This window comes from Myotis yumanensis, unplaced genomic scaffold (genome assembly GCF_028538775.1).
Source record: "Myotis yumanensis isolate MYYU_CA2020_CCGP unplaced genomic scaffold, mMyoYum1.0.hap1 SCAF_9, whole genome shotgun sequence".
NCBI classification, from domain to species: domain Eukaryota; kingdom Metazoa; phylum Chordata; class Mammalia; order Chiroptera; family Vespertilionidae; genus Myotis; species Myotis yumanensis.
In genome coordinates, this window is record NW_027223760.1 from 37,775,101 (window position 1) to 37,800,513 (window position 25,413).

The following is a 25,413-nucleotide window of genomic DNA, read 5'->3' on the forward strand; positions in this document are numbered from 1 at the left end:
CTACCTTGCCTGGGAGATGTAGCAGTTCTACCTAATACATGGAAATAAACACAGGGAGGCAGCCAAAATGAGGAGACAAAGAAACATGGCCCAGCCCTAGAAGGTTTGGCTCGGTGGATAGAGCATCAGACTGCGTTTTGAAGGGTCCCAGGTTCAATTCCAGTCAAGGGCATGTACCTCGGTTGCAAGCTCGAGCCCCAGCCCTGGTCAGGGTACATGAGGGAGGCGGCCAATCCATGTGTTTCTCTCACATCAGTTTCTCTCTCTCTGTCTGACTCGCCCCCTCCCTTCCACTCTCTCTGGAGATCAATAGAAAAATATCTTTGGGTTAAGATAAAAAAAAAAAAAAAAAAAAAAAAAAACACTCCAGAAAAAGAACTGAACAAAATGGAGACAAACAATCTATTAGATGCAGAATTCAAAATACTGATTATAAGGATTCTCAAGGAACTTAATGAGGACCTCAACATCATAAAAATGAACCAGTCAGAAATGCAGGATACACTAACTGAAATAAAGAATAATTTACAGGGAACCAACAGCAGAGTAGGTAAAGCCAAGAATCAAATCAGCAATTTGAAATATAGGAAAGCAAAAACACCCAATTAGAATAGTAAAAAGAAAAAAAATAATCTAAAAAAATTGAAGATAGTGTAAGGAGCCTCTAGGACAACTTCAGGTACACCAACATTCACATCATGGGGTTGCTAAGAGAAGAGAGAGAGCAAGAAATTGAAAACCTATTGAAAAAATAATGACAGAAAATGTCCCTAACTTTGTGAAGGAAACAGAGTCCCAAACAAGATGAACCCACAGAGGCCCACACCAACCCACATCATGATTGCAATACATAAGGTTAAAGACAAAGAGAAAAACTTAAAAGCAGCAAAAGAAAAGCAGTTAATTACCTACAAAGGAGCTCCCATAAGACTATCACCTGATTCCTCAAAAGAAACTTTATAGACCAGAGGGTGTGGCAAGAAATATTCAAAGTGATGAAAAGCAAGGACCTACAACCAAGATTACTCTCCCTGCAAAGTATCATTTAAAATTGACGGACACCAAAAAAAAAACAAACTAAAGAAGTTCATCACTACCAAACCAGTATAATGTAAAAGTTAAAGGGTCATCTTTAAGAAAAAGAAGATTAAAAATATGAACAATACAATGGCAATAAATACATATCTATCAACAATTGAATCTACAAATAAAATGAATAAGTAGAACAGAAACAGATTCAAATACAAAGAACTTTTTGTTAGTTGCCAGACTGGAGGGGGGCATTGGTGAAAAAGGTGAAGGGATTAAAAATACAAATTGGTTGTTACAGAATAGTCATGGGGATATAAAATACAGCATAGGTAATATAATCAATAATATTCTAATAACTAGGTGTGGTAGTGGATGGGTGGAGGACTTATTGAGGTGCTCACTTATGAAGTTATATAATGTCTGGTCACTGGGGTATACACCTGAACTAATACAAGGATGTATGTCAACTATAATTGATAACTTCACAAGACTTGGATGTGTTCAGGGTATTTACAGGTAAATGAAAAGCAGAATCAAGAATCAAAAAAACTGTTGCTGCAAAACAAAAATTTAATATATATCAATGTGTAAATTCTAGTCTTTGGTTCATCAACTGCATAAAGCGAGGAAGGGGAAGAGCTGGAAGTAACCCTGTGGAGACAAGCTAGGAGTTTCATTTTACTGTGAGCTCAGTACAAATAATATAAAATGGCCTCCAAATAGCCAAGTCTGTCTGGTTTGGATCCATAGAAACAGTTCAGGGAAAGGAAGATATTTCCACAGTGTGGGTCAGACCACACCTGAGGACTGACTTCACTTCTGTGCCCATTGTTTGAAGAGCTACATTAACGAATGTCAACACATTTTTATTGAGGATCTACAATATGCTCATTACTGTACAAGGCCCAGAGACACAAGAAATCTAAAAGTCTAAATATAGAAATTTGGTATTTTTTAAAGATTGTGGACTATATATTCATAACATGGAGTACTGGTCATTAATAATTTCAAATGATGCTTTAGTTGTATATGTATTGACACAGAATTAGTTTTATAATACACTAGAGGCCCAGTGCACGAAATTCATGCACGGGGGAGAGGGGGTCTCTCACCCCGGCCTGCACCCTCTCGCAATCCGGGATCCCTCTCATAATCCGGGACCGCTGGCTCCTAATTGCTCACCTGCCTGCCTGCCTGATCACCCCTAACCACTCTGCCTGCCTGCCTGATTGCCCCTAACCACTCTGCCTGCCTGCCCCTAACTGCTCGCCTGCCTGCCTGATCGCCCCTAAACACTCTGCCTACCTGCCCCTTACTGCTTGCCTGCCTGCCTGATCACCCCTAACTGCCTCTGCCTCAGCCCCTGCTGCCGTGGCTTCATCTGGAAGGATGTCCAGAATGATGTCCAGAAGGTCGTTCAGCTGTCCGGTCTGATTAGCATATTACACTTTCATTATTATAGATCATTAAATAATGAAAAGCAAATGCAAAGCAATATGTGTAGTTGGGTTCCATCCAATTTCTGTAAAAACTTGAAAGAATATACAAGTACATTCAAAAATTGACATTATCACCAGCTGTTTTTTTCTGCAAATCTATATTATTTTTCTTTAATGAGCATATGTAGTTTGTATAATTTTTCAGTTTTTTAACAGGATAGATTAAATTTTAAGAAGTACTTAAGGGGAGATCATCACTGTGATACATTATAGAATCGCCTATTAGTTACTAGTACATTGGCCATTTGCAGTTAGCTTTTTTGACAACAGATAATAGAAATGGGTGGAGGGACAGCAGCAGTTACCTATGGGTGCCACTAGATGGAGCCAAAGCAGCTCCTAAATTTGGCAGGGGGAAAAAAAAAAAAAGGAGTCGCCTTGCTCCAGAGAAACAACTTCAAATATTTAAGATTTTTCTGACCAGAATAAAATGTTTTGTTAATGAGGCAATTCAAATTATTTTTTTAACTTTTCAAAATTATAGTCAAGGACATCTGTATTACTTTCAACAATAAAGATAAATTTTTAAAAAATTATAGTTGAACATGCCAGTGTTCGCTTTAATGGTAGTTTTTGGACTTTTGTTACAGTATTACCAAATACCCAGGCACAAAGACTTACAGTTCTGCAGGTCAGAACTCCGCAAATTCCTGAGATGTGTGAGGCTTTGACTCTTCGCTTGGCTGTCTCAGTGACGTCTAGGTTTCTAGTAAACAGAGGGAGAGAGATTAGCCCCTTTCCTCCCACACTTGCCAGCCACCCTCTGGTCCCCAGAGCAGGCTGGCTTCCTGCATATTTGCCCACCTTAGCCCTTGCTAGCCAGGACCTGGGAGTGGATCTAGTTCCTGGAGTCTGCGCTGTCAGCTTCAGCAAGTTGCTTCTTGTACCCAGTTCCCACGGAATGCCTGTGCTGGACAGTGACCCAGGTTTTTCTTCTGATGCTCACCCTCCCTCATGCTTTCCTCCTCAGGTATTAAACTCTCTTCAGAGAAAAGGAGAGGTTACAAAGGAAGTTTTTCACAGGTGGATACAAAGAAGCACTGAAGGCTCTAGGCCAGTGATGGCGAACCTATGACACGCGTGTCAGAGGTGACACGCGAACTCATTTTTTTGGTTGATTTTTCTTTGTTAAATGGCATTTAAATATATAAAATAAATATCAAAAATATAAGTCTTTGTTTTACTATGGTTGCAAATATCAAAAAATTTCTCCATGTGACACGGCACCAGAGTTAAGTTAGGGTTTTTTAAAATGCTGACACGCCGAGCTCAAAAGGTTCGCCATCACTGCTCTAGGAGTTCATCGTTGGGGAATCACAATTAGACTGTATCGGTTTTTTAAGGCAGGAAAAGCCACACAGGGACACAAAGGACAAGTTCTGTGATTCTGGGACAGCCTCATTGGCACTTTACGCATGGGAAGGGTAGTGAGAAATGTGCATTGCTCCCACCCCATCACTGTAAGCTGTTTCCATTGGCTTCCTCCTCCCTCCCTCTGTGGCCAACTCACCTGCCCTGTGGTAGGAAGGAGAAGTTACCCTCATTTTGATAAGCAAGACAACTATGTATGCTTACCCAACCTGAACCTCAACATTTGAATATATAGTCATACATAAAATATATATTCATATTTGAATATATATGTTCTGAAGATCAATATTGGTCTATAAGCTGATAGTACAAAAAGGTGAAGAAAGTGGAACAGTAAGAGGATCCTAAACAAAATTTATTGCTATTGATGTAGCATTTTCTATCTCAGAGATCGGTACTGGAGATTTGATCAAGCAGATTTTATCCCAATAAAATGAGCAAGGATCATAATCCAGGAGGTAAATTATCCACAGAAAATGTGCATAAACTGGAGAACAGTTCATAAAGGGTCTTCACTTACCAAGTTCACATTGCTTTCAAAGAGCTATGAAGGAACAAACTTCTAATGAAATAAGGTATCTTGAAACCAAGATTCAAAGAGTGATGCCATCCCCCTGGAAGATTTGAGTCCAGTGCAAGATAGTGGCATTCTCCTAAAAATGACTCTTTTTCCTTCCTGCAGCTGGATCATTATCCTTCTGTGAGTTACCACCTGCCAAGCTCATCTGACACACTGTTCAACTCTCCCAAGTCGCTCTTCCTGGGAAAAGTTATAGGTAAGAATTTGGGGCAAATTGCTCACGTCCTATATTCTAAAGCTGCTAGTTCCCCTTTTAAACAGATTGTGGTTGGTGATTGGGGCGTCCAAGTCAATGATAGTTGGAATCAGTGTTATTTGGTGTGTGGCACACACTAAAACACAACTAAAAGCAAGTGTCTGCTCCTGGCTTCTTTATGTAGAATATGTTCATTGGTTTCTTTAAGACCTCCGCCTGCTAACGATATTTAAATTAACTTTTTTAATTCTAAGCATATCAATGTGATTCTTTCTTCCTCTCACTCCTGAGAATAGCTCACCTGATACTATTTGCAAATTAGAAGGCCAGTAGGAATTGGAAAATTGTGACAGAACAGCCTCCCCTGTGTGTGATCGTGGCTTTAAGAGTCATCCTTGCCCTTTTCTTTACTATCAGTGCTATCTAGACTAAAATATTGATATGATTGACTAGGTATTTTTAAATGATTAAGCCAATGGATTTTTTACTATGAGAATGTATATTATGAACCCAAGATGGAAGTAGTAAGATGGTGGGTAATGTGCTGGCCAAGGAGGAGGGTGGCTCTGTGTCCAGTGGATAGTGGTGATGAGAACGGTATTAATCATAAAAGGCATTCATTTTTAAAAATTGGGTGGGAGGAACAGATAATAAGAGAATAGGAGACCCAACCTATAATAAAAATAGCAATAATATACACAATAATATAGGACTTATTGCAGGCCCAACTCCATTTTAAGCACTTTTAATATATGAACTCATTTAATCTCTGTAGCAATTCCATAAGATAATCAAGATTATTATCTCCATTTTACAGATGGCAAGACTGAGGCACAGAGAAATTAAATAACTTGCCCTACTTAATAAGTGGAACCAAAACTTGAACCCAGATAGTCAGATACCTTGGTCTATGCTCCTAATATAATCTCTGATGGTTGACTTAGAAATGAGGGGAAAAAAAAGAAGACTTGGGCAGAGGAGGGTGATTAGTCGAGGGATAAGCCCTACATCTCATGCTAGAGAGGGGCCAAGAACAAAAAGTATCCCCAGACTTAGAACCAGGAACATACCAGGCAACATAACAGGCAAGCAGAGTTGTATGTGAGACCACAGAGGAAAAGGGGAGGCATGGGACAAGGGTGGTGGTGACAATGGCTCAGTGAGTGGGTGGAGGAGGAAAAGGAATGATAGCTAAACTTCACTGACCACCTACATTGTTTTAGGCATCGTACTAAACATAAATATGAACATTTAATGTCCCGACAATCCAGTGAAGTAAGAACTATGGTTATTATCCTCATTTTACAGATGAGGAGACCAAAACTAAGGGAGGTCACCTTGCCAGAGTTACTCAACTAATATGTGGTCTTGGGCAGATCAAAAGAACTTGTCATTAAGGGTCAAGGTCCAGAAGGGCTGCAGCTGAAAGTCAAGTGATGTCATTAATTAGGAACCGGAAGTGGCCATTCAGTGGGATAGAGCCCTGGCATTCACAAAGCATATAACCTGAGATATTGGCGAGTGTCCAAATGCCGCCATATGCATTCCCACAACTCAGTCAAGAACATTTGAAAATATGATGTGTTCTTTCATGGCCATTGATGTTTAATTCCATCAAACTCTACATTATGAAACTAGGATAGTCATAAAGACATTATATACATTGTGACTCTCCTAGAGTAATATCTACCATGAACATACCTAAAACAATGGACTGTATTGCTTCATGAAGCTCACAAAGTCAAGTTTTGACAGAACTGTTGGGGGATTACTAGATTCCCTCACTATAAATAAAACTCTCTGGTTCATCAGTATTTCAGGTCACGTGATGAAAGTCATACTTTGCCAAAATTACCTATGCAACATGACTAAGACCTTCAAGGTCCTAAACAAGTAACATCATAAAGGCAATGTTCTCTGTAACTTAGAATCTACTGTGCTGTGAAACTGTGCCAACCTAAAAGCATAACACAAACCTCAGATATATGAGTGTAACACCCAGGGATTTATCTCCACCAAAGGGAAATTGTACTGTGTTCGTAAACTAACTGTGTGTGGCAATGAGTAGTTTAAAGAACTGTAAGGAAGTCCACAGTCCCAAGATGGAGATGGCATCATACACATGAGAGCAAGTTAGGATGCTGCCAGGGATCCCCAAACGATGACATCTTGCAGTGATTGGCTCATCCGCACCAGCCCATGAACTCCTTGCAGACCAAGACAGTGTCTCATAGCCCCACTGTCTCCTAACAAGGAGCAAATAAATATTTGTTGAATAAAGACTAAAAGGGAAAAGAAACATAATGAATATCATCATAGGAGTATACTATAGTGTGTGAGGGCATGGATGCTAATACAACCAAGAGAGTTAATACAGAAGATGTGCACTTCTCGTATGTCTTGCCATCTGGTTTTTCTCAAAGCAGTATTTGGTAGTCATGAAGCTGAAAGAATGTCGGCTCTGAAATCAGGCAGAGCTGGTGTCTTAGTCAGGCTGCTATAACAGAATACCATAGGCTGGGTGGCTTAAACAACAGAAATTAATTGCTCACAGTCTGAAGGCTGGGAAGTCCAAGATCAAGGTGCCAGTAGATCAGGTGTCTGGTGAGGACCTACTTTCCTAGTTTGCAGACAGACAGCCATCTTCTCATTGTACCCTCACATGGTGGACAGAGGGAAAGCGAGCTCTCTTACCTCCCTTCTTATGAGGGCACTAATTTCATTCACGAGAGCTCCGCCCTCATGATCTAATTGCCTCCCAAAGGCCCCACATCCTAATGTCATCCTCTGGGGGTTAGGATGTGAGCATATGGGTTCAGGGGAACACAAACATTCAGTCCACAGCAGCTAATGATGTTTGAATCCAGGCTCTGCCTCTTGTTAGCATTGAACCCTCGGTCACGTTCTTGAACCTCTCAGAACCTGGGTTCTCTCACAAGCTGGGGCACAAATGCCTACTTGCAGGTTGTTATCTCTCGGAGGAGAAGTGTGTTTTTTCTTTTTAAACTAATGTATTTGCAGTCTCACTGTCATTTTAATTTGCATCTCTCTGATGATTAGTGACATTGAGCATCTTTTCATATCTCTCTTGGCCATTTGTATGTCTCTCTGCATAAGTGTCTATTTAGGTCTGCCCATTAAAATATATATAGTGATTTCAGAGAAGAAGGGAGAGGGAGAGAGAGATAGAAACATCAATGATGAGAGAGAACTATTGATCAGCCTCCTGCACACCCTGCACTGGGGATCAAGCCCACAACCAGGGCATGTGCCCTTACCTATGCCCTGACCAAGAATCGAACCATGACATCCTGGTTCATAGGTCAACACTCAACCACTGAGCCATGCCGGCGGGGCTATAGTTAGCATTTTTTATGCTGGCTCTGTGCCAGTCGTTGTGGTATGTGTTTGAAGTGAAGTGCTCTCTATCATGCTCACAACACTACCCTAGACCACCATTACTCTCATTGTGTGGAAGGTGGAACCAAGGCTAGGAAAGCTTAAGTTATTTTCTTAAAACAGCACTGTTAACCCTTAGGGTCAGATAGGTCTTTGTTGGGAGGAGGGGACTGTCCTGTCCATTGTAGGATGTTTGGCAGCTTTCCTGGCCTCTATCAACTGGGTACAAGTAATGCCACCCCCCAGTTGTGACAACCAAAAGTATTTCCAATCATTGCCAAAAGTTCCCCATGAGGGCAAAGTCCCCACCAGCTGAACCACTGGCTTAGAGTCCCGAAGCTAGTCATTGGTGGAGCTGGGATTTTAAATGAGAGATGTGTGACACTAAGAGCTAGGCCCTGCTTCCTGGTAACACCTGCATCTTTCAGAATGATGGAGAAGCAGAGGAAGCGATCTTACCCCTGGAGATAAATTCTGTTACCACAATCAAAGTTACAGTGAAGACCGAAAAAGTCATGTGGGTGCCTGGGGAGGCTATGGCCACCTCTTCAAGCCAATCTTTCTTAAAATTGGATCATTTAGTAGGAGCAGGATTGGTGAGAAGTATTTTTAAATTTTTCTTTGAAAGCAACCTCTATTTTAGTGAGAAATAACCAATATGCGTTTACCAGCTATGTAAATATTTGTCTGTAAAGACGGATTGAACTTTAAACAGCTATCTCGTGTACTCCAGTGAGGTTCTGACACCTAGAGATCGATGCCCCCAAGCAGTTGCTTAATCAGAAACTGATCTCATGAAAGAAGAAAAAGGAGGTGGATCTAAATAAATAATCTGCCTTCACAGGAGCTCTTTGATGAGCATCACTTGAGAAAGGACACATGGAAAGGATGAAAGAAAGGGTGCCTGATTGAGGACAAGTGTGATCTTTCTAAAGGGAATGGAAGAAATTTATTCTAGAAATAAAAATGTGATCCCTGTCAACCAACATCACAATTTTAGGAAGGGTAGTTACATGTCTGTGTCCTTAAAGAAGAAGGTCAGAATAATGGGCCACAAGCAAAGCTTCACAAAGTAGAAATTTCACCAGACCTACTTATGTCCATTTTTCATCATTTACTAGCTGAATGATGTCATAGACTTTACGTATATAATTTTCAGCAACAGATTTAATAGTCTCTCAAGAAATCTTTAAGTCAAGGAAGAGAAACATAATAGGAGGCCTGAAGCAGTCTCTTCTATTTTCTGATGGTTTGGGGTTTGTTTGTTTTTTTTGTTTTTTCAACATTTCCATCAATGCCTTGGATAAAGACACAAATAGAAAGTTGATTATGTTTGTAAATGACACAAAGCTGAGAGGGATGTTTTCATAAGCTGGATGATGAAAAACACTTCAAAAGCATCTTGACAGGCTAGAAAGGTAGGATAGAAATAATGAGATGAAGTATAATAAAGGTAAACTTAATTCTTGTACTTAGCCCTCCCTCTCCCTAAAAAAAACACATAAGTAGAAGATGGAAGTCTAAAGTCTAAAAAAGACAGAGGGGTTGGTTTGATGGAGAGTTTGATATGAGCCAGCATTATGTGGTGATCGACTTGTCAATAAATACAATTCTGAGCTACAGCAATGAGAGAATTGTGTCCAAAGCAGGGAGTACTCTCAGACCTCAGCTGGGATGTCATGGCCCATCCCAGGGACCTCATTTAAAGGTGGATATTAATCTCCTGAAGAGAAAACCAGGCAAGCAATAACCCATACAGGCAAAAATAAAAGACCTGGGGATATATATCCAAAAAAAAGGTAGGATTTCAAAGGAGAGAACCCATTTTCCATCTTCGATGATGGCTACAGAAAGAAGGGGTTAGGCCTTGAAAAGGTTTACTCAGCAGAGCAGAAGGAGACCAGTGAAAGAGGGGGAGATCTCAGTTCCCTGTAAGAAAGAACTTCCTAATAATTAGAGCTATTAAAAAGTGAGTGGCCAGCCCTAGTCGGTTTGGCTCAGTGGATATAGCATCAGCCTACAGACCGAAGGGTCCCGGGTTCGATCCTGGTCAAGAACATGTACCTGGTTGCAGGCTCCTCCCTGGCCTGAGCCATGGCGGGGCTCATGCAGGAAGCAACCAATTGATGTGTTTCTCTCACATCGATATTTCAGTCTTTCCCTCTCTCTTCCACTCTCTCTAAAAATCAGTGGGGAAGTATCCTCTGGTGAGGATTTAAAAAAAAAAAAGAGTGGCCACACCCTGACCAGGTGGCTCAGTTGGTTGGAGCATCGTCCTGTACAACAAAGATGGCTGGTTTGATTCACAGAAAGGGCACATACCCGGGTTGTGGGTTCAATTCCGGTAGGGCAGCCTGTGGGAGACAACTGATCTCTCTCTCTCTCTCTCTCTCTCTCTCTCTCTCTCTCTCTCTCTTCTCTCTCTCCCTACCCCTATCTCTTTCTCTCCCTTCCTCTCTCTAAAATCAATTTAAAAAATTTTAATGGTAAATTTTAATAAAATTTTACTATGAAAGATAGAGAGTGGCATGTAATCATTTTGTTTTAAATGAGTGGCCACTATTTTGAGGTTGTGAACTCTCCATTACAGAGAGCATTAACAAAGACCAAATGGAAATGTGTCCTGTACTTTGAGGATTTTTCTGGATTTATTGAGACCAGATTAGATAAAGCCTTAACCCTTTGACACAATAACATTTATGATCTGAATAATTTTTTTCTTTTTTTTAGTGAGAAGTACAATATTAAAGTAGAGAAGGTTCTGTTCCATGTGAGAACTAAAAGGGTAGTTCTGTTCAGAGTTCCTTGCTCTCATTATGAATGTACTAAGATATGGATTTAGAAGCATGGCAAAACTCAGTGCTCATCACATCACCGTAATGCAGTGTTATTAAATAGAGAGCCTCTGTGTGCAGGATGGTGGTATCCATTTTCATTTTAGAAAGTTGAATCTGAGCCCTCATTTTATTAATTTCTTCAAACTATTTATGCCATTGTGGTGATTCATGATAATATAAAATCATAATGAAGTAGATCTATTCCATAATAAAAAGGCATTAATTCCTCTGCGTCAATGTGAGAAACTGTGTTTGGAAAGAAATTGAATATTAATGTGAAGTCATTATTGCTTTACCAACCATTGCTAGTTGTCAGTGGCAATGTCTAGGGTGGTAAAATTAAAGGTGAACACCTATCTATCTGGATTTAATGTAGTTTGTAATCATATTGGTTCCATATCCTAATATTTTCCAAACTATCAATATTCAAAGCAACTCTGATTGGAGATATACTTATTAGTAACCACTAAATGATGTGTATTTTGGTCTAAAATGAAATATTATGATTTGTTAATAAGAAATCCTATTCTCGGGCTTTCCAGAACTTTCTGGAACTTTAGCCAAGGCTCCTCACACAACAAGGAATGACATACTTGTAACTTTATTAATTGCTGAGGTGGTATAGGTGGTAGGCATTCTATTGCTTGCTAAATATTTTCAGCCAAGAAGTTTGAGTAGAAAAGACGTGTACTTTCTGGGCTAGAACATTTAGTGGCTGATGCCAGAAGCTCTGGAATCCTTTTGTGCCTTTGGTGTGGTAACTAGCAAATCTCAAGACAGCAGCTGTTCCATCACTTGGGCCCCTCTGTAACCACCATGACCAGGTAACCCTGTCAACTCATGATGAATCTCCAGCATAAGAAGGAAAAAACCTTTGCTTTTTTAAGCTATGGAGACAATGAGGCTATTTGTTACTGTGGCACAACCTGACCTGTCCTGATTGGAACATGGGATTGCAGTTAAGAGCAACAGCATTTGCCATTATGCATGTGGGTTTGCATTCTTACTCTGTTACTTACAAACTGTATGATTTGGGCAAGTCACCTCACCTCTTGTGTATTTTGTTTCTTCATGTATAAAAGAGAAATAGTAACGGTTCCTAACTGGACTCAACAAAATGATATATTTAACAGGTATCACAGGGTCCTCCACATAGTATGTGTGTAACTACAATAGTTATTTGTATTCAGTCATAACTAAACAAGAATATAACCATCATTTGTCATGTACCAGGCGTTATGTATGTCATTGGAACTCAGTGATATCCTCAACAGGTACAGTTTCTGCCTTTACAGCAGTGGTTCGCAACCTGTGGGTCACGACCCCTTTGGGGGTCGAACGACCCTTTCACAGCGGTCACCTAAATACATCCTGCATATCAGATATTTACATTATGATTAATAACAGTAGCAAAATTACAGTTATGAAGTAGCAACAAAAATAATTTTATGGTTGAGGTCACCACAACATGAGGAATTGTATTAAAGGGTCGCGGCATTAGGAAGGTTGAGAACCACTGCTTTAGAGGCCTATGTTCTAACCGGAAGAGAGGAGAAAATGATGAAAAGGCAACTAGACGTGAATAGACATGTGGCAGGTTACGTGGGAGATGGCAGTACAGGGTTTTTTGGAAGCAAGAAGGAAGGGCACTTGACCCAGTCCAGGAAATGAGGGAAGGCATGCCAGAGGAAGTAGAAGCTGAGACCCGAATGATATGTTAGAATTCTCTGGCAAAGCAATGGCGTGGAGAGGAGGGCAGAAAGAGGAGGAATTTTTCAGTTCTCTGTTGCTATGCAGCAATCCACCCAACACTCGGTGGCTTCAACAATGCTATATTACTTCACATAATTCTGGGGCCTGCCTGGACAGCACTTCTGCAGTATGTGGTCTCAGCTGGGGCCTCGGGATGACTGACTAGATGGTCTAGAGGGGCCCCAGCCACGTGGTTGCCCAGGAGTTTAGCTGAGGCTGTCGGCCAGGAGCCTCAGTTTCCCCTCACGGACTCTACATCACGGCAGCTGGGCCCTAAAAAGAATCATTCCAAAAGCAAAGGTGCCAGCTGGTGACCTCGATGACCAGCCTCAGAAGTTACAACATCCCTCTGACCACATGCTGTTGGCCCAGATCTGGATTTCAGTTGCTCCATTTGCCCACACTCAGGGGAGGAGAAGCAGGTTCTATCTACTAGGTGGCTTAGTGGCAAGGTCACACTGCCAAGGAGCACGTGGGATGAGGGGTACTGTGACCACCTCTGGAAACACACTGTGCGATGAGGGAAATTGGAGGGCCCACAGCCAGTGCCATTCGGAATGGTGAACCCGAGGCACATGATAAAAATGCTGCAGCGGTAAGCAGGGCTCAGATCAAAACAGCCTTTAGAAGTCAGTCCACACATCCTGACTTGCTCCAGGACAGTCCCAGTTTCCATCTGCTGGGACAAGAGTGATTGACCAGCGATGCCCACATTCACTCTAAGCGTGTGAGCCGGTGTAGGTTGATAAACTGCATGATCACCTGTCTTGTGTGGGGTTCTCCGTTGAGGTCAGAGCTTCAGCCCACGTTCCAGGGAAGGAGAAGCCCCTTGGTAGAGTAGAGACCAGATGAGAGGAGGCATGGCCCGGAGATGAGGATTTGAATACGAGTTCATATGGGAGGAGATCCCAGGAAATGTGAGCAGAAATTAAACAGGGAAAGGAATGGAGCATTTTCAAACCCTCACCATTGCAGCGACCAGCGCTCAGTGCTGCTGGGAGCTGTGGGAGACGGTGCAGGTCATGCCTCAGGAGGAAGCTAGGGCTCCTCCCCATCCACGCCCCTTCCCCCGCATGACTGAGAGCTGCTTCCAGGAGTGTTAACTCCCCAGCAGTTCTGGCTTTCCCAGGTGCCCACCCAACCTGCTCCCCAGGCCAGAAGAAAGCTCAGAGCACAGGGGCTCCCAGGCAGTGGTCTTTGGTCTGGAGTCAGAGGGGAATGGGAGCTACGGCAGGGCTTTCACCACGTCTGCCATATTACAGGATTTATTTACAAGTCATGCTAAGGTTCTAATGTTATCCTGGGGGCAAAAGGGTGTCATTGAAGCATTTTTTTTTTAATCAGGAGAATAACCTGATCAGGTTGATACATTAGAAAGATACCACATCTGCAGAGTGGAAAATGTATAACAAGAGTGAGTGAGAGGCTGCAGGGAGACCACTGGAGGTTTCTATGGTTATAACAGAGCTGCACGATGGAATGCACAAACAGCTTGGATACCAGAGAGCATGCAGTGTCTCCATTCGTCCATGATGATCTGATACTCCTCCTGGCAGCAAGGGCAATAAACAAACGTCCAGCCTGGTTGACAGTGAGTCTGACCTGATCATCCCAACAGTTGCTCCTGGTTGTGCTCTGTCCCTCTGGGAAAAACGTTCAGTCTCTCCAGTGGCCGCCCCGCCCCTGCCTCTTTCTATACGATGGTGACAAGGATATTGAATGTAGAGGGGATGGGCAGCAGGAGGCTGCTGCTTAAGTGCTCTTTTGACATCATCATGGGGAGGGACCTGGATTCATACTGGTCCTTGAGTTTGCATGACCTGTCATCTGCCAGCTGCCTGGTCACTGGATGCTCTGGATGTGGGTGATAAAATCTGTGGTTGAAGAAGGTATCATCTCTCTTTGATGCAGGCAGTGCTCCAGGGTCATCTGCCACCTTTGCTTCCTTCTGTCCCCTCAGCTCTCACTCAAGACAGGTCCCTGGTCTCTGCCACATCCTGCACCCTCCCCATCTCATGCAGAGGCACTGAGAGCAAGGTCACTCATACAATCACTTTTCAAGCCTTTGGTCTCGTCATGCCCGCTAATGTGCCAAAATCCATAGTAAGTCACATGGCCTAAAGAAGAGTAAGAAGGGAAATAGACTGTACTTCTTTAGTGGGAATAACAGCAAAGTGAGGTGGCAAAGGGCACAGATGGGGGGCGGGGAGGTAATGGGGGGCATTAATGCAATCTACCACATTCCCTGTTATCAAATTCTCCCACAACTAGAAATAGCATCATGTCTTCCCCATGTTAGCTAGAAGGCTGGATACTGCCTCTGTATCACAGGAAAACTGTAACCTGCTTCGTCCTTAGTGGGTTAAAAGGTATGAGTAAAGGGATTTGGGGAAATCATTAATTCATTCAAAAGTACAGTATGTTGAGTGCTTATATATACCAGGTGATAGAGATATCGCCTGATATATACAAGTCCTTGCCCTTATGAAGCATATATTCTAGTGGGCATGCAGAAATAATTGTAGATTATAAAGTGAGCTAGTGATAAAGGCTATGGAGGAAAATAAAGGACCATAAGGGCAGAGGGTGTTGAGATGCGCAGGAAGGCCCTCGGTGAGAAGGTAACATGTAAGCAGAGGTCAAATGTTGCCTTTGGGGAAAACTGGGCAGAATATACAAGGGATCTCTCTCTATTATTTCTTACAACTGCATGTGATTCTGCAATGACTTCAATACACATTTCAAGTTTTAAAAAAGTAATAGAGGCCCTGGCTGGCTAGCTTAGCTGATTAGAGCATCATCCTGATATGCCAAGGTTGCTGGTTTGATCCCCAGTAGGGCACATGCAAGAAACAACCAATGAATGCATAAATGAGTGGAGCAAGAAAGCGATGTTTCTCTCTCTGTGTCTCAAATTAAATTTTTCAAGTAATAGAAATAGAAGAAGATGTAGTCCACGTGATTCTCTGGAGTCACGTATTCATGGGATGGGACTCGGTGTCTCCTAGGGGCTGATCCTGTACTCACTGCAGAGGGTGATCAACAAGAAAGGAGGATGTGAAATGACTACACCATCTTCTCCTGGCTCACTCTGTTTTCCTGCCTCACCAGCAGAGACTGGGAAATGTACAGGAATTAAATATTTATTGACAGCTTAGAATTTCATCGTTCTTTTAGGGTTGTTATTGAAGGGAATGATTAATATAATGCATTTCTTAAAATAGAGATAGAGAAAAACGTGGTAGATTGAACTGCCTGCCACCTCTTTCAGGAGAGTCCCTGATGGCAGCTCATCGCCTGTGATTGATATCTCCCTCCTAAGAGGACAATGCGGCAAAATTGATAAATGAACGAATGGCAAATAGTTAATTGAAATTTCTGCTTAGTTGCCTTTGGCTTTTATTATAATGATTAAAGAAATAGTAAAACACTGATGAGAAAACATATTTAAGTGATAGGCACGAAATAATATTGAAACTAAAGAGAAGCAATTGTATTTAATTTTTCATGTCCGAAAGAGAATTTAACATAGTCTTAATGTCCAAAATCTCAAAGCTGAAGGAAATCTTCTCTTGGAGAAGTAACTTGTCCAGTGAGTTATAGTCTAAGGTGAGCTTCTCATTCTTCTTAAATTACATTAATAACTTCCACTGTTAGAAATCTACTGGGATTTTTTCATTATTGTTATTACTTCCATAGACTCATAGGAGGCCTAGGAAATGATATAATTAAACCATGTTGTATCACAGCTGAGGAAAATGAGGCCCACAAAAGCTTAAGTAGCTGACCCACGGTCACATAGCAGGTTAGGTCAATGTCCTTTCCAAAATAACACACCGTCAAATGTCCTAATAATCTTTGCTTGCCACCCAAATGAGTCTTTTTGACAAGTACAATTAATAATTACAGCATTATAATCTAAAAATTCACTCTCAACATCCAGATAAAACAGCTGTAAGAGCAAATCTTTTCATTAAGCTTAGGCTGGAAAAGAAGACACTGTAGAGTGAAGGTTAAGAAAGCATGCTCTAGGGTCGGACGCCGGGATTCCAGCTGTCCCGTCCGCTAAAGGAGCCTCAGCAGGTTCCCTGCATATCTGAGCCTCAGTTTCCTTCAGGGTGAAATGTGGATAACAATAGTAATGGTGGCATAAGCCTTACTGTGAAGATTAAAAATGGTATCATGATGTAAAGGCCTTCTCACAGAACCTGGCACATAGAAAGTGCTTGGTGTACCATAGCCAGTGCTGTTGCATCTAAGCTTTGACTTAATCAACAAAGTACAGTGATAGGTCCACCCAAGGTTATCCAAGTAGGATGTGATCCTCTCCTCTTGGGTCTGCGACATCTCATCGTGCACAAAGACTGCCACTTATCGTTGCTGCATCTTAGACCCAGGGATGGAGAATATAGTATGTTTGGGGGAAAGGAATCTGGGCTACAAAGATCCTTTGCATAATCTTGCTCATGGGCTAGAATTTAAATCCTGGAGAACTTGAAGGTTAACCCATTGCAATGAAAGCAAATCAAGTCACCCTTCATTTGAACTCTCTGAAGGACAAAATAGAAAAATACAAAGAAAGGTGGATGGAAGACACAGATTTAACCAATAAGTTAATTCTTTGGAAATTCCTCCATCAGCCTCATGGCAACGTTCCCTCCTCACAGGCTTTTCTATAACAGTTGAAGGAATATTAGAGAAATCATCCTATATAATAAAACCCTAATATGCAAATCGACCAAATGGTGGAACAACCGGTCACTATTTGCACACTGACCACCAGGGGGCAGACGCTCAACGCAGGAGCTTCCCCCTGGTGTCAGTGGGCTCAGCCAGAAGCCAGGCTCACAGCTGGCGAGCGCAGCAGCGGTGGCAGGAGCCTCTCCCGCCTCCGCTGCAGGAGGGCAGTAAGGACCCAGAGGCCCCAGTCTGTGAGAGCCCCGGACTTGAGAGGGATGTCCACTGAGGGGTCCCGGACTATGAGAGGGTGCAGGCCGGGCTGAGGGACCCCGCCCCCCCCAGGTGCACAAATTTCATACACTGGGCCTCTAGTAGAAAAATAAATATTTCCTTGGAAGAGTCATCTCTTCAATAATCCACTGTAAGAAAAAGCATTAAATGTTTACAACAGATATTTCACATGACTACTTTATTTTCTTGCAGTAAGCATGGCTAGATTTTGAATGTGACACCTTCATGCTCTGAAAATAAGATAGATAGATTCTGTGGCCTGAGTCCCCCTCCTCCCTGCTTTTAAATGTAGCTGTTAAAAACGTTTAAGGGTGCATATCATGAAACGCTAATTTTCTACAAGAAACTTCTAATAATTTTTAATTTATAATTCACACTACTTCTCCCAGGTAAATACATTGTCCAACTATTATTCCATATCTAATGTCCATGAGGAATTATCATTCAAAGTATACACTCAGAGGACAGAGCAAAGTCATAAACCAGAAGCAAGCCATCATTCCATTTTCCTTCGTCACTGGAGTCAACTTCATTTAACAGATTGTCCTTCAGTCTCATCTACAGTAACTAGACAGATAAAACGAGGAATGAAGTCCATTAAGTGCTTACTAAACTTACCTTGTGAGTAAATATCTTCTTAAATCCCCATTTGATAGCTGAGGGAAAAGGCGCCAAGAATTGAAGTGACATGTGCCAAGTCATATAGCAAGGAAAGGATGGAACCAGGATCCAAATTTTTCTGTGCCTCTGTCTGTCTGTGTTATGGAAGAGAAAAGACCCTGGGACATAGACATAGCATATTTATTTGACATTTTAAAATGGGGAAAATGTCAGTCTCTGATAACACTTTTCTTTCCCTTTAATTTCCCCATCAGGCCTACTTCCCCGTCAGCTTTCAACCAGTGGAAGTCTCTGGGCTGTCAGAAACTCTGGACAGTGACAGCCTGGGCAAGACCTGGCTTCCAAATCCTAGTTAATACAGGAAGTGCAGGCCGGGGGGGGGGGGGGGGGGGGGAAGTCCATTGATAAGCACAAATCATGTGCATAAATTAATTTTGTCAGCCTAGTGACTTTTTAAAACATTAGGTTTTTATAGATTTTCCTTACTATTGGTCATATGAATCAAATCCCACAACATGTAAAGTGTTTCATGTTATTTTTTAACCATAAGGTTATTTAATTTAAAATAATATCAAACTAATGGCAATAAAAGGTACAAATGGAGTCATGTTATTAATTTAAAACAATGGTATCTAGTCTTAAAAATTACTTAGCATCATGTGGCTTAATAGTTTGAAGGTTTGATTTTACAGCCTTTTTAAAAATTTAAATTAGTTGACTTTATTTTTTAGAGCAGTTTTCAGTTTACTGAAAAATTGAGAGGAAGTACAGAGAACTCCACATTCCCCTTCCCCCTTCCCCACATGCATACATAGTTTCTATTCTTAACATCTTGCTACACTATAGTTAGTTTTGGTGTTAAATACTTACCACAGCATAGTATTTTTGTTAAAAATGTTTGTTATAAATGATCAATAAATATTGATACAATATTATTAACTAAAATCCATAGTGTAACATTAGGGTTCACTCTGTGTTGTAGGGTCTATGGATTTTGATAAATATAGAATGACTTGTAGCCTTCGTTAATTATAGTATCACACAGAGTAGTTTCACAGCCCTAAAATCCCCTTGTTTTCCAACTATTCTTTCCTGCCTATGCCCAGCCCCTGGCAACCACCGTCTCCATAGTTTTGCCTTTTCTAGAATATCATATGGTTGGAGCCATACAGAATGTAGTTTTTTCACACTGGCTTCTTTCACTTAGCATATGCATCGAGGGTTCCTCCGTGTCTTTCTGTGGCTTGATAACTTTTTTTTTTTTTTTTTTGCTCGATAATATTGCAGCTTTATTTTGCTGAGGTGAAAAAATAAAAAAGCTAAATTTGAACTGGCATTATAGAAAAAAAGGTGGAAATCATAAAGGAAAACAGCCGTTCAACATCTCATTTGAAGTCCAAGATGGGTTCAAGCTGATGGATTTTAATGGATGCAATGTGCCCCTAATTAAAAATGTGTTTGTAGTGATATGTTTAGAGGCGACAGTTACAGTGGGTAGCAGGTTGAAACCATTAACACAGCTTAGGTGACAAAGAATTGGTTCCAAAAAAGAAAAGAGAAGTTTATTGCCTTAAGCCTGTGGAAGGGGGAAGATGGTGGTCATCAAGCTCATGTATGTCGCCGGCATGTTAGTCACTAGCTCTGCCTGTTGAGACTCTTCACTGTGAAGGTGCTACCTCATCTGAGGATGAGCCAGGTAGGATGGCAGAGGACATGACAGGGCACTCCAGCCACCACCTGCAGGCCAAACACTTCGTGGCAGACCAGAGAAAACACCTGGCTGCTTTCCCATCCCTCCCTGTGTCCCCAACATCTAGTCCTTGTGACCATGTCTGCCCTAAACTAGGGTTTCCTCTTGGTTGATGCAAACCACTAACAGACGGCACATACTGGGCTGACAAGTAGCAGATGGCTATAAATGCCTGAGCCATCGACACTGGCAAATTTTCTTTTTTATTTGCATAGCATTTCTCCCAAATTCTGGTGTGGGTAGGGAGTTTTTGATGGAGCACAGTTGTATGACCACCATGACTGACAAAAATACTTAAGAGATAGTGATGAAAATGCACCTAAGTGAAATTGAATGCATGTTCTATGAACTGATTTTTTTCATAACTCTTCCCCACCCTCTCAGTACACACACGCACACACACACACACACACACACACATGCAATCACGAGCTTGCACAAACACAAACCTACCTTTAACATGCTAGTGTTTGTGATATGAAGGCAGCATTGAATGGAGAGGGGGTAAATGCAGTATTAAAATTAGATAGGACTTGGTTTGACTTACAAATCAACTGCCTAACTCACATGATGACTTCTGGTACGTGTCTATGTCTCTGAGTTCAGGGGGCTTAATTAACGGTAATGGGTGTAACGAACTGGGTACAGTAGGTAGTCAAAGCCACTCAGCAACTGAGAATAGGAAAGGAAATGGGTCCTGGCCAGGTGGCTCAGTTGGTTGGAGCATTGTCCCATACACCAAAAGGTTGAGGGCTTGATTCCCCCAAGTTAGGGCACATGCCTAGGTTGTAGTTTGATTCCCGATAGGGGTGCATACGGGAGGCAATCAATTTATGTTTCTCTCTCCCTCTCTCTCCAAAAATCAATAAAAAACATATCCTCAGGTGAGGATTTAAAAAAAGGAAATGGGTTAGGAATTGGCAGTGGCCAATCTCAGAAATGCTTAAGTAACCTTTGAGATAAAATCCTGCAGATTTCATCTAAACGTATAAAGCATTACTAGCAAAATAGAGGCTTTCCCTCTCACAGTCTCCATCCTCTTGTCCCTGATACATTCTTCAAAAAGCCTCAAGGCAGCCTAGAGGCTATGAAAGAGGAGATGTAATGGCTCAAAAGTGATTGAAGGGTGTGTTGGCATTTAGAGCTCGCCTCTCTTTGAAGTTTCAGGTTCAGGGTCTAAGCCCCTTTGGTCCAGACAGGGAAGGAGCAGAAAGTATTTCTGACTATTCTAAGCTGGGGTTGTGCCTCAGTCACCTCAAGCACCATAAACAGGTCTCTCATCCATGCCTTATCTTCGTTCTCAGAAGGCACCCTGGCACCCTTCTCTGCAAAAAGGCATAAAAATTATGTTAAGTCAAAAGACATTGTTGTTTTTTATTCACTCATTCAAAATCTACTCACTAATCATATACACAATTCAACATTAGTAAGCTTCCATCTAGGTTACCTCAAAATAATAAAGCATTAGTACCTTCACCGCTAGTTAACCTAGGAAGATGAGCTCACTCTCCAGTTACCCATGTTGGTAGACAATAGAGCTCTTGTAACAATTTTTAATTTAAAATTGGAGAATTCTATACACACCTATCATCCTTCCCTCGACAGATGTGAAGAAGCAAGTCTTTGTGTCACTTAAAAACAGTTGAGGCATAAAAACATAAAAGATGCCATAAGAGTTTCATTCTTCATTTGGAGCCTCTACTTGGGAAAGGCAACATCAAGAATAGTTATTAGGCTGAAACCGGTTTGGCTCAGTGGATAGAGCATCGGCCTGAGGACTGAAAGGTCCCGGGTTCAATTCCGGTCAAGGGCATGTACCTGGGTTGTGGGCACATCCCCAAAAGGAGGTGTGCAGGAGGCAGCTGATCGATGTTTCTCTCTCATCGATGTTTCTAGCTCTCTATCTCTCTCCCTTCCTCTCTGTAAAAAATCAATAAAATATATTTTTTTTAAAAAAAGAGAATAGTTATTAGAGGAAACCAAACGTAAGTTATAAGTATCTAAAGACAAGATATGTTACAGGCAATTGTACAGAAAGAACACCGTAAAATAACAATGGTTATGAGCTTTTTTTTCAAATTTAAAGAAACTTTTCAAATATGATTTAAGAATATTTGAAAAAGACTTAACAATGTTGGTGACATCAGGAGCTTCTGTGTCTTTGGGCACAGAATCGTTTAATCATTTCACAGATAAAAGACCACATTACTCCTTTGTACATTGTTCATGTAACAATCTGCACCATATGGTATATTAGTATACATATCCTATATAATAAAAGGGTAATATGCAAATTGACCCTAACAGCAGAACGACTGGGAATGACTGGTCACTATGACACACACTGACCACCAGGGGGCAAACGCTCAATGCAGGAGATTCCCCCTGGTGGTCAGTGTGCTCCCACAGGGGGAACTCTGCTCAGCCACAAGCCAGGCTGACGGCTGCCAGCACAGCGGTGGTGGTGGGAGCCTCTCCCGCCTCCTTAGCAGCGCTAAGGATGTCCGACTGCAGCTTAGGCCTGCTCCCCGCTGGCAAGTGGATATCCCCTGAGGGCTCCCGGGCTGTCTGACTGCCAGCTTAGGCCTGATCCCCCGGGGAGTGGGCCTAAGCCAGCAGGTGGATATCCCCCGAGGGGTCCCAGACTGCGAGAGGGCACAGGCCAGGCTGAGGGAACCCACCCACCCACCCCCTGAGTGCACAAATTTTTGTGCACCAGACCTCTAGTTTATGTATAATAATGTGTATGTAGTTAGGCACACATAGATTGCTTTGAAATATTCTTTATCCATTTATTAAACTGTATGTATTGTATTGACTTTATTATCTTAATTAACTATAAAAAATTTAAATAAACCAAAAATCAAATCCATTATATCATATCTATTCTTATTTAATTTATTTAATATATCTAGGCCCTGGCCAGGTAGCTCAGTTGGTTGGAGCATTGTCTTGTGCACCAAAAGGTTGCAGATTCATTCCAGTCGGGGTGTATACAGGAAGGCAACTAATTGATGTTTTTCTCTCACATCAGTGTTTCTCTCTCTCTCTCTCTCCCCCTCTCCCTCTCCCTCTCCCTCTCCCTTCCCTCTCTCTAAAATCAATAAGCATGTGTCAGGTGAGGATTAAAAAATTACTATTATCATTATTATTATATCTAGTATAACCAACCTTCTGTATTATCATATCTAATCAATGCAACTAATTTTTCTTCAGATAAGAGGACAGGAAACAAAGAATTGCTTAGCAATTTCTTCATTTTATGAACACTAATTTCATATCACTTTAGCAAATTTGAGGTGACAAAGTAAACATACTAGTAGATACCATTCAAAGACATTTGCATCTTTTGTTAACCTGTTGCCAGTCTAAAAAATAAGGGTAAATGAAAATTTTATTTAGTTACCAGCATTGATATTGTATCTGTTTCATTCTTATAAATTGTCTAAGTGTCAAAGATTATATATTAATTAAACCATTTGTTAAGGCCTTCAAATTAATTAAGGATCGAGGAATTACAATTTTTGCTAATGTAATTAAACATTTTAAAAATCCATTATTACCTTTTCATTTAGTTGAATAGTGTTATGTGTATGTGTGTGTATATATATATATATTTTTTAAATGTTATGAAAACAGGGATGATGTGTTTAATTTAAATGATGATTTATTTAACTCAAAAATAATATAGGAAATTTAGGAACCTAAGTTGTAAGAAATTTAACCTTGATCTTGGACAAACCAAATTATCATGCTGATATTTTTATATGGGAAACTACCTTTTAAGCACTACATCATGCTCAAGGCTCTTCTTTTATCTTGGAATAAAGCCTTTTCTTCTTATCTTGTAACCATGGTAACAAAAACTATTTTGTAAATACAGTTTTCAGTGTCCACAGAAGAAACACAAACAGTTTAATAATTTTTTTATCTTTTAGATGTTTTTGACAGTTAATATGGAATACAAATTCTTAAAGTGCACACATAATCACAGGAAGATTATTTTAATCAATTATTTTTAAAATTTCCCAAGAGAGAGGAATGGAAAAAAGAAGTGAGAGGGGCAAACCTCAGACACTTAAGAAATTATCCCTGGAAAAAACAAATATACTTCTGCAAAAGAAGGGGATAAAAGTTTAGATTCGGGAAAACCCATTTTGATATATGTATATACACATATTACAGCTGGGGAATGACAAGAAGGAAGGGAGGGAGGGAGGGAGGGAAGGAGGGAGGGAGGGAGGGAGGGAGGGAGGGAGGGAAGGAGGGAGGGAGGGAGGGAGGGGCTCCTAAAATGGAAGGGCCTCAACAAAATATCAGAGCTCAGTTCAGCATGAACTTCCTCCTAGCCATGGGCAGTGAGGTCCTTCAAACAGCTAGAGACACTGAGGGTCCAATACACCCCCTACAGTGAATGAGTTGAGGGTTGCCATCCAAGGCATTAAGGCTCTCAGATGAATATTGATGCACCTCCAATGGTGGATACACTCCAGCCATGACCTCTAAGAGCCCCACTGTACTAGAACAAGTCGGCATTCATTGCCCTCTTGCTGCAAGGCAGGTAGCGCACCTGGAGAACTGGGGGGCATCTTAGAGGTGCTGGAAGAACTTTTTCTCACACCTGGGTTTCTGTTGGGTGGTTGGGGGAGTGGTCAAACAAGCAGGAGTTTGCTCTGGATTAGATGCTGTCGGGAAGTGGGGGTAGTTCTATGATTTGATGTCCTAATTTCTTATCTGGAATGTAATAGGAACCAAGCAGGGCTAAAGGTGTAGTTGGCAAAAAAAAAAAATTTTAAATAAAAATGGAGCCATTACTGGCATTAGTCAGGAAAGGGATATGTTTGTTTATTTTTGTGATTTGGATATTTCTTTTGTCTGTGCTGAGACATGGCTATGCCATGACCTCATCTTTGCCTCACTCTGTCAAGGTCACAGAGTGACCTTGCCTGGTGTGTTCTGTGAAATGGTTTGTGTTCAGTGGAACTCTGTGACCTGACCCTGAGTGCCCAGGCAGGTGTCAGCTGTCCGGAGCTGCTTTTTTCTTTCTCATTGGAGATCAAGGAGGGGAGGAAGACACAGGATGATGAAAGAAAAATTAAACAAATTAAAGTCACAAACAGAAAATTAAACAAATGGAAAACATTTTTTAAACTCCAGGAAAAACAAAAGCTGCAGAAAAGGGAAAGTAATCATAGCAAGTTATATAACTTAGTATAAATGTCCTTTATATGTTCTTAATATATAAAAACTAAATACTGACTCATACAACTTAACAAAAGGAAGATAAACAACCCAATCAAAAAATGGGCAATGGACCTAAATAGACACTTTTCGAAAGAGGACATAAGGAAGGCCAAGAGTCATATGAAAACATGCTCAAGGGCCGAAACCGGTTTGGCTCAGTG

The 25,413-nt window shown here is 41.2% G+C and overlaps 1 protein-coding gene across 1 annotated transcript in view; it reads left to right on the forward strand.

Annotated features, from left to right (window-relative positions):
* The window catches only part of CNTNAP2 (contactin associated protein 2), a 1,802,564-nt gene that overhangs the window by 1,708,185 nt on the left and 68,966 nt on the right, over positions 1–25,413 (forward strand). The window contains exon 21 of the mRNA XM_070424092.1: positions 4,585–4,678. Coding sequence (XP_070280193.1) covers positions 4,585–4,678 — 94 coding nt within the window. The remainder of the gene's footprint in view (positions 1–4,584; positions 4,679–25,413) is intronic.